This window comes from Gymnoscopelus braueri (assembly GCF_963280865.1).
Source record: "Gymnoscopelus braueri genome assembly, chromosome: 6".
Taxonomy (NCBI): domain Eukaryota; kingdom Metazoa; phylum Chordata; class Actinopteri; order Myctophiformes; family Myctophidae; genus Gymnoscopelus; species Gymnoscopelus braueri.
Genome location: NC_137607.1, coordinates 51,900,890 through 51,911,368, shown reverse-complemented (window position 1 = coordinate 51,911,368; position 10,479 = coordinate 51,900,890). Strand labels below are relative to the sequence as shown.

The following is a 10,479-nucleotide window of genomic DNA, read 5'->3' as shown; positions in this document are numbered from 1 at the left end:
CATTTCTGTCTGCCTCCACCTGACAGTTCATAAAATGACGGTTGTCATTTATGCAAGTGTGAAGGCTCCAGGCTGTACTATAGTGGTAGAAAGCCCGTACTGTTATTATTATAAATTTTTTTAAATATATTTTTGGGGGCTTTTATGCCTTCACTTAGACAGGACAGCAGGCTGACAGGAAATGGGGAGAGAGATGGGGGGGGGGGGGGGGAGACATACAGCAAAGGTCGTCGGGAACGGGAGTCGAACCCGAGACACGCTGTCATGCTGCATTACCAGCTTATGTGGTATGCGCCTGGACCGCTAGGCCAGTGGAGGCCGCCGCCCCCCGTACTGTCATTTTTATAGCAATGAATTTGGCTGATCTCAGTGATCTGCAATGGTAAATAATATCTAAATCTCTCAAACGTTAAGTAAAACAATCCTGTGGCTCTCTGGATTACATGGCCTGGCTCCAATGTGGGTCTCTGACTTAATGTGGCCAGCCAGTGATGTCAGTCATATGACGTATCTATGATGTATGCCTCCAAGCCTTGTTGGCTTCCATTATAGAATGTAAATATTTCAAAAAATATAAAATGTATTTATAAAGAGTGCACAAGACATTTGGCGCTGATCGGTCCCAACGGTTTGCGAGATTAGCTCCGGACCAATCTGGTAACCCATCGTCAAATAAAGAGGAAAAATAGCGCCCTCTGCTGTTTTTCACTTTTGCATTTTACTCTGGGCGGAGCTGTACGGAGGACCCATGCTCACGGGAAACTGGGGTTTTGGTCTGCCCTCAGCCCTCCACTTCCAGTGGTGCGACTATGTTTTCATTCCCACTAACAATATTTCTACACGGAACACTAACACCACTTCTCCCAAAGAACATGGATCGTTTTGGTTATAAGCCCACTTGTTTCTATGATGAAAGAACAACTTTCCGTGGTTTTGTTGGCTCCGAGGACGCTATTGTTAAATGAGTTTAGGTTTGTTTTCAGTGGGGAACGAGCAGCACACATGTAAATCCCGACCACTACATTTGATTGGGTAAAACGCGGCCTGCTTCCTGATCTGAAGGCACGCCCAGCCAATGTGCATAGGTTCTCAACACGGCTCCCGACAGATTCAAGCGCAGATTCAAATCTGTTCTTGAGAGATTAGCTCCGGACAAACACACAGCCTCCTGCAGAGCCATGTTGTACAAAATGATCTTGATCTATCATTACAAACTGTTGTGTATTTTTACAAGGCTGCCTTCGACTCTCTCTCACTCCATCATCCTCTCACTCCATCATCCTTTCTGCCTCTCTTCTCTGCCCTCTCTTTTTCTTTCCCATCTTCTCTACCTTTTCCTGTCCTCACTCTGTCAGGTCGGTTTGACCTGAGGATGAACAGCCTGTGAACACAGGGGCAACATATGTGAAATTAGATATAGATCCTGATCACCCCAATCTATTCTATTTCAGTGCATCTTAACTTCATTTGGTGAAATTAAACGGCGAGGATTACTCTTGTCCTTGCCCCTCCCCAAGCTCAGTTTCTAAGACCCTTTAAGATGTATTGCTTTTTTTAATTGGATTAACTGGGTCCTAATCTTACCCCCCCCCCCCCCCCTTCCCTGTTGAATCTCCCTGGTAGTAGTATTAACATCCCTGTTGTTAATTGAAAGTCTTGAGACACAGTGGCTTGACTGGCCTTTTATCTGCCCCGGTGCTGACCCTATGTTTTGTGACGTGTCATACTTCAGGACGGCTGCAGGAGGGCGGCGGGCTGGAAAACAACAATCACCACGGTCTCCTGGGCGCCGGCCTGGCACTGAGGGGCCTGTGCGTGAACGGCACCGACGGAGAGAATGAAATGGAGAGCCTCTCTGCCTACAGGCCCAGGCCGAGGTCCGAACGCCTCTCCAGCTCCTCCTCGAACCCTTCCCGGACGGGAGTGTCCACTTACAGCCGCATCCGCAGGCTCTCCGCCTGCAAGCAGCAATGACCCCTCCCCCAAGACCTCGCCCCGCCCCACCTCAGAGCACACACACTGGACAGGTGAGCTGAAAGTTGCAAAATGCACACCTGCTGCAAACGCATACAAACACACAGTGGTGGAAAAAGTACTCAAATGTTTTACTTAAGTAAAAAGCATCAATACTACAATGTAGAAGTACTCAGTTACAAGTCTGGAATTAAACATTTACTTGAGTAAAAGTACAAAAGTATCAAAGTATCAAAATATCAAAATAAGTATCAAAATGTACTTAAAGTGCCAAAAGTAGAAGTACTAAAATGTTTGAAAATAGCCCATCTACAAGCTCACAATGCGGCGTGATGCGACGCGGTGTAAGCTTGTAGATCGCCTATTTTCAAATAGCTAGGCCTAGGTATAAGATGGGGCTAAAGTGGTAAATGTAGTAGTTTATATCTGCAAAGTAACTAGTAAGTCAAGTTTTCAAATAATTGTAGTGGAGTAAAAGTACAATATTTGCCTCTGAGATGTTGTGGAGTAGAAGTAAAAGTACTGAAAATTGGAAATACTCCAGTAAAGTAAAAGTACCTCAAAATTGTACTTAAGTACAGTGCCTGAATAAATGTACTTAGTTACTTTGCACACCTGCAAACGCATACAAACACATAACATTGATCCAGTCATAAGGGGAAAGGGAGTATTTTCTGGTCCTCTGCGGAGGGGAAATAGCTTTTACAGCTTCACCCAGCAGCTGGCTACTCGGGTGGCTTTGATGGGGGGTTAAGTACTGTCTTACTCAGGGAAACTTTGACACTATACTGAGGGAGCCGGGGGTCAATCTATCTGCCTTCCAATTACCAGATGGCCTCTAGTCTCTACCCACTCGGCTTCAGCCACCCAAATCAAGGTGAATTCAAAGGTACTTAACACTGCCAAATTCAAATGGCACAAACAGTTGCTGTTCTGTCATGCCTAGTGGGAGCTGAAAGCTTGGGAAGGCAGCATGAAGATGTTCCACCAGGCTGTAATGAAAGGCACATCTTCAATTAAAATACCATAACAAGCTAGTGAGTAAACAAAGAATCCAGTTGAGATCTGTGTGTGTGTGTGTGTGTGTGTGTGTGTGTGAGAGAGAGAGAGCGCTGGGGGGGGGGGGGGGGGTTCGTTTGTGCCCTCACACTGTAAAATGCACAGTGCAATTTATTTGAATTATTTGAGACTTTGAAGTTAAAATAGCACTGAGGATTTTACAGTGTAAACGGCAATGGCCAGCTGGCGCGACAGCTTCCGTTTTATGTCTAATTGCGAAACGGAACCGTGGAGAGTTGTGCCTGGCCCTCAGGGACGTTAGGAGGAAGGGAGGGAGGGAGGGAGGGTGGAGGCGCGCAGAGTAGAAAGAGCTGGATGACGCAGCTGTGGGGGGGGGGGGGGGTTGCTGGTGGAGCGGTGGTGTAGGCCACACAGGCTAGAGCGGAATCCTACACTCTACACACAGGAGGGAGGAGGAGGAGAAGAGAGGGAGCGTGGGTGGGTGGAGTACGTGGGAGGAAGATGCTGCATAATCAGCTTTCCAGGGTTTTCTCCCATACTTTTTATCTTTCTCTCTCTCTCTCTCTCTCTCTTCTGTCTCCTGGGCTTCTGTTTTCTTTTTGTCTCCATGTGGCAGCGACCCATTCATGTTGACTGTGTCTGTCTCTCATTCAGTATATTCAGTTCATCCATCTGTATCTGGCTTCTTTGCTGTTCTGCGGCTGCCCTTCCTTGTGTCTTCTCTTCTGCCCCTTACCTCTCTGTCTGTCTCTGTCACCGTCTGTCTGTCTGTCTGTCTGTCTGTCTGTCTGTCTGTCTGTCTCTGTCACTGTCTCCCTCTCTGTCTGTCTCCCTCTCTGTCTCTCTTCCTCCTCGCTCTAACACGCTCGCTTTTCGTATGACTCATTCAGAAGCGTAGCTTCTTCAACAGTCTTCCCCCAGTGGCTCGTGTTGGTTTGAAGGAGAGACTGGGACATCATCATATCGAGATGTCTGGCTCTCTCTCCCCTCTTTATATTCACCTGGCATTGACAGACAGACGCTGCTTGTCTGACGAGGAGAAACTGTTGATGTTACGCAGCATTGAAATGATGATTTTACTGCCCTGTTAAGCAGAAAGTCGATCTACATTATATTAACCGATTTGTCATATGTGAACCACCTGCCTGGTCATTTTGAGCTCAATATGTTAGTCTGTTAAACTACCAAGCTGTATAATTGAATACAAAACCATTTGATCGTCTGTTTACTTTCACAGCTTTGTTATGCCAGGGGTTGTGCAGTTCACTCAGTAAAGCTCCTGTCTGAGCACACTGCATCATTTCGTACTTATCTGCTGCTGCCATCACATTGAATTAGCCGCAGATAATAGGTGGAAAATGGAATAGCCGTCCAATAGTGAGAGCAGAGAGGAAAGGGAGTGAGTCATCAGTGTCTCCCACACATTTTAGCCGTGCCTGGAGCCACTCCGCTAAAAGGTGATCTGGAGGGGGGTTGGTGGATGCGGGGGAGGAGGGGTAGCGCATTGGATGGAGGCGGAGGAGCAAGGGGATGGGGTGGGGAGGTTTCGGGCTTCCTCCTCTCTACATCATCTCAGAGACATCCCCCAGTGCTGCGCTCCACTCAGTCAGCTCATGTTTGAAGACGGAATTGAGAGACGGGGGTGCAGAGAGGGAGAGTTCATATGAAAAATGTGTTCAAACCATAGGCGACTGCGCCTTTTCACTTAAATTGTGGAACGAGCTACACCCCTTATATCAAAATGGCCCCCACGTTTGAGACATTTAAATATCGCCTTAAGTCCCACTTTTATACCTTGGCCTTTAATCAAGCATGAGTGTTTTGTGGTGTGTCGGCTGTGAACATTTTGTTTTACAGTGTTTTGTGTTATATTATTTTAGGTCTTTGGCTTGTATAGTGTATCACTTGTGCAGCACTTTGATGTTTTTAAATGTGCAATATGGATTGGATATGTGGGTGACGTACAGACACCAGGATTGTGTGTTTGTGCGTGCACACACACACACACACACACACACACACACACACACACACACACACACACACACACACACACACACACACACACACACACACACGTGTTAAGTAAGTAATGGCACATCGCATAGAACACCATCCCCCATTTGTGGTTTCCAGACAATCAGAGGATGACTAATAGTCTGGCTGTGAGGAGAGTAAGTTGACCGGATGCAGAACGTTGTTTTCGAAGACATTTTAAATGACCACAGCAAACTCCTCACCTTGACAGCCAGGGCATCTCATAAATAGAGAAAGGGAATTCCCTGGATCCACGTGTCATCTAGGCGAGGTTAACGTATACACAGGATTCAGAAAGAAAAGCTGCAATTATTATCCAGTAGTCCTGTACTGTCCTGTACCACTGACCATGGTGGAAATAAGTGGAAATAAGTGGCATTAAACAGCAATGACATGCTCTGGGGAAGAATGCTGAATTAAAGGCTTTTAGTAGATACTAAATGACAATGTATTGTATATCCCGCTGTCCCCATAGGTTGGAGTTTTAACAATGGCTTTCTGTTGGCGTGGAGGACGACGTGTTTTCGAGACTCTCGCACAATGACTTGCTGCGTTGCACAGACGAGAGCAGCACCTGCACCACACTTAACTACTCTACATTGGAAAACCCTGTACAAACACCATGCTGCTTTCATGACTGACTGATTGGCTGGCTGATCCAACTCTCCAGTTGCCTGTTCGGCTGGTTTATAATGAAGAGCGTGAAGACGGCCAGCAAGCGGTGCCGAGGATGAAGATGATGCCAGCGTGAAGCGCGAGGGAGATGAGGAGCAGTGGTGTGAAACTGTGTGTAGCCATCCTCTACTACTTTAAGCAAAGCTCAACTTCAGAATCCCCAAAGACCCCGCCCACATCTCCCCCCCTCCTCCTCCTCCCCTCACTGAATGAATGTAGCTAGTTTTAGACTTCGACCGCGGTTAACTCCGCGGTTACTCCCGTTTTAAAGCGCACATTGTGTTGTGTTTTTGAAGTGATTGAATAGAATGAAACGATGGAACTGTTTGAATCAGTGTTGTATAATATTGCAGTGAATGAATAAATGGCATGACGTGATGATGTGCACTGAGAAAGAGAAACGCGTAGTACTACGAGCATTATCTGTTGTGTCTGAGGTTGGGTTTATATTTGCCTCTCTCTGTTTGAATTGTTTTTGCTTGGTGGTTCTCTCCCACATTGTTTTTAAATTATATTTATATATAAAATGCACTCCCAACCAGCAACAGTACAGTATGTGTGCCTTGTGTCGTTCATTTCCTTCTGTTGAAAGTCGCAATCAGTGGCCAAGTACATCAATTACATTTTTGTGTTAACATTGGAATTCTGAGTACAGCTGAGCTCAAGCACTCATCCCAGGAAATGAATAAATTAAACGTATTATATCCGTCACCAATATTACGTGAATCAGAATTATTTTATTGGACAAGTGTGGTTGCACATACGCCAATGGTGGTAACCAATCAGAGGCAAGATGCACCATCAAATAAACCAAGGGTGGGAAAAGAAAGGCATCTCTTATATTTATTAAGGGAAGGAGGAAAGATGGTCCTTTAGTCACTTTAATTCATCTGATTCAGTATGAGTGTTTAAGACCTGGAACGCATCTGTGTCACTTTAGATTTCTTTGGCTATTCAAAAATAGCAGATATACAAGCTCATAGCGTGGCACTCGTGAGCTTGTAGATCTGCTATTTTTGAAAAATCTTGGGGGGAAAAATGTACGATTCTTTTCCCAAAAACTGTTAAGATTTAGATTTTTTTAAAGAATCGCCTCAGGTCTTAATGGGTTAAAATCTGGAGCAGTGGTTCTCAAAGTGGGGTCCAGGGACCCTCAGGATTCCTTGAAGAGGTTTCCAAATGGACTATTACAGGTCTGTAACTCTTGAGAGTGTACACATTTGGTTCCATTTGTACTCTCTTCAGAGTTATGGGGGTCCTTGAAATAGAATTTGAGAACCACTGAGCATAGAGAGCGCAGTAAAGCCCTTTTATTTTCCCTGTCCAAATTGGGCTTATAGCATTCCTTTCTGGCATCAGCAGTCGTGGCTGTGAGCTCACAATAGGTACACGAGGGTTTGGCTGCCTGCCTTTTCTGCTGGCCACGCCTTCCTGTGGGGAGCTGGGGGGGGGGCTTCCTTGATTAATTGATTCCTACCAGGTATGTCTGCCCCAAGAGCCAGCCGGTTGTAGCACTTGGACTAGATAGTCTCCCCCCCCCCCCCCCCCCCCCCCAACCACTGTACTAGTCCTAGATTGAGCTGGGGGGGCTGCCGTCCCCCTGGCTTGCCACCATGCAAGGAATAGACCATATTCACATGGTGGCCATTTTGGAATTTAACATTGAAAGTATACAAAATGATATGAATTTGGCCGCGGACCCCCATCTCAAAATATGTTTGTTCCAGGGACCCCTAGAAGCAAAGATTTGAGTTACAAATGTTCGCTTTAAAAATTTATGTATTCAAAGATTTGCAAAAAACGTTTTAAAAAATAGTAGATCTGCTATTTTTGAATAGCTAAAGAAATCTAAAAATGACACAGATGCGTTCCAGGTCTTAATGGGTTTTAAAATAGAATTCTAATGACAATGCGGGCAGTGAGTAACCTTACGTAAAGGCCCTCAAATGCATTGAAATGTTTTTGGTAGATCTTCTTGGGTCTTATTTGACTGAACCTTGAACAGAAATGACTATGTTATACATGGGCTCCCCCCATATTATCGGATCATTCTAAATGACATGGATACCTACCTACTGTTTGTTTGCGTTTCTTTGCATGTCATTAAAAGCAGCATGTGATCCAAGGTGCTCTGCTGCACATGCTGCAGTCTCCTCAGCCTCATCATTGCTCTGCAGCAGCCTGTTTGTTTCCCAGTGACTTTGATGTATTATTCTGATTGGTGGGTTGGCGGTAACCCAGAATTTGATAAGATGATCTGGGCTCCTGCTGTGACAAGCCTGATGATCCTGTGCAGGCAACAGCCCTATGGGCAGAGCCAGGCTCCATATTGGCTCAGGACAATGGACAGTCAGCCTAAAGAGTTTTCAATTCCATTTGTTCCTCCACAAAGAGACGGGGAGAGAGTCGTTAACATCCTGCTGTATACTGTGAGATGATTTGGGCCATATGTCCTGGGAAAAGTAGAAGTTGAACTATCTTTGGACACTGTTAAAGCCAAGTACAAAGTATTTATGTGTTTGGTGAGATGAATAAACATTTGAAGCATCAATTAGTCATATTCATTTTGTTTTTGTACCATGTGACCCAAAGGGTTGTTGCTGCATGTAAGTGGGTTGTCTTGTTCTTACCATTTTTACATTCACATTTTAATTAACATTCAGAATTTTGCATTGTATCTGTATACGACTTTATGCCCGTCTTCCTGGCAATTCATCTAGCATCCTAATCCCAGCGGTCATGGTTCATTTGTGTAGCGCCCGCTGTGATGAACCACTCCAGTGGCAAGCTGTCAGCATCTGTCAGGAGCGAGCAATGTGTTATTGTTGCATTCTAACTTGCATTTCATTCTTTTATGCTCTTCTCAAGATGCAATGGGCAGGATCGCCTGCTGCTTAGAGAGCTCAGCTTGTCGGCTGTGTTTTGACCTCATGATGTTCCCTGTCCAGTCCAGGTGTACCTGCTCACCCATCTTAACACATTCAATCTGGGAATGCATTTTTGTCATTTTCGTTTTCTTTGGCTATTCAATTATAGCAGATCTACAAGCTCATTCTGAGCTTGTAGATCTGCTATTTTTGAAAAATCTTGAAAGTTTGTAACTCAAATCTTTGCTTCTGGGGGTCCCTGGAACAAAATATTTTACAATGTTAGCTTTAAAAAATATATATTCAAAGATTTGCACACATTTTCAAGATTTTTTAAAAATAGCAGATCTACAAGCTCATAGCGCGGCACTCGGTGCCGCGCTATGAGCTTGTAGATCTGCTATTCTTGAATAGCCAAAGAAATCTTAAAATGACAGATGCGTTCCCGGATTGAATGGGTTAACCACTTTCAACCTGGCGTCCCTTGCGCATTATAAGCGAAACCTTTCAAAACTAGAAAAAGTGCTCCTCGGAGCACTGCCAGACCCCTAGTGGTTGAAATCTGAATGGCCGGACTTCGCATGACGTGTGTGCAGAGGAAAAGAGGGACAGAGGAAAAGAGGGACAGAGGAAAAGAGGGACAGACCGACCGACAAAGCCTCATGTAGGCCGACCCCCTGGGTCTGGCAAAAAGTAGCAAAAATAGTATTTCTACAAGCTCGCAAAGCATCGTGATGTTGAGTTATTTTTAGCAATGGAGATTAAGTGGTTAAGTGAAATTTATAAAATGTCAATTCAGTTTAGCATAGATGAGAAAGTGAACTTTAGAGGTTTCCCTTGGCATACTGTAAATAATGATGGTTGAATTTGTATACCCATCTGATTTACTCCTTTGGTGGATTTGGAACTGGTTATGGTGGAGATGAGGTGAAAAAAACTGACTACTGAGACTCGCCCACAAAGAAATAAGTGAGATTCATCGTCAGAGACATCCTCTTTCCCATGATTTGAAGCCAGCTTGAAATGAGGCGCAGTAGAACCAGTTATGTTTCATCCATTTATTCACGGATTGGAAAACAACCCCAAAATAACATTTCATACAATTTTGGTCCCTCAAGGCTCAATAGATCAGGGTCAACAAAGGCAAAGTTGTTTAGAAAGCTCCATCTTCTTTACTTTGAGATCATTTGAGCGGTTAACTAACAAGCAAGGAATACATAAATAGATTGTAAGTTTTTTCTTCTTTTTGTTTCACTTTCATGGAAATAAATCTCACAAAATCTCCATCATTTACAGTATCATAGCATGACTCCTAAACAAAAGTTGATTCCATAAAATACAAAATCTCTAGTCATACTGATGCTTTTTAAACTTCTGCCTCAAACAAAGTAGCATTGGCCATGAGTCTGAGAAAACATATACTAAAATGTTACTTCTCATGCACACCTATGAACAGTTATGCATCATTGCATTGGACAGGCTACTGGTTTAGTATACAAACATTTTTTTTACCACAGTGTCCCCAGTTCTAAACCTAATAAAGGACAGACTAAGTCTAGCTCCGGCAACAATGTGCTTGTATACGCAACGTTTTTAGTTTTTTTTATCTTTGTACAGATGTACTTATTTGTCATTTAATGTTGAACTTTCACCCTCTTCAGTTTTGTTTACTTCCCTCTTCCTGAAATTGAACTCAGACGTTTGTACTGTAGACTGTGGAAATTACACTCTTCCCTTTTCATCCACGTCAGAATCGTCAGAGAAATGATCATAATCACGGCATTATTATTTTGTGTTTAATTTCTAAAGTGAGGTTGCGCGCGTGCGTGCGTGTGTCCGCGTGTGTGTGTGCGTGCGTGCGTGCGTGTGTGCGTGCGTGCGTGCGTGTGTGTGTGTGTGTGTGTGT

General features: G+C 44.3%; 2 protein-coding genes across 2 annotated transcripts in view; one reads left to right on the top strand and one right to left on the bottom strand.

Annotated features, from left to right (window-relative positions):
- LOC308087607 (serine/threonine-protein kinase STK11-like) overlaps positions 1-6,249 on the top strand; it is a 28,248-nt gene extending 21,999 nt beyond the window's left edge. The window contains exons 10-11 of the mRNA XM_080431578.1: positions 1,733-2,027; positions 5,507-6,249. Coding sequence (XP_080287704.1) covers positions 1,733-1,974 — 242 coding nt within the window. The 3' untranslated portion in view covers positions 1,975-2,027; positions 5,507-6,249. The remainder of the gene's footprint in view (positions 1-1,732; positions 2,028-5,506) is intronic.
- Positions 1-10,479, bottom strand: part of hcn2b (hyperpolarization activated cyclic nucleotide-gated potassium channel 2b) — a 247,604-nt gene that overhangs the window by 160,169 nt on the left and 76,956 nt on the right. The gene's annotated exons all lie outside the window — the stretch shown is intronic.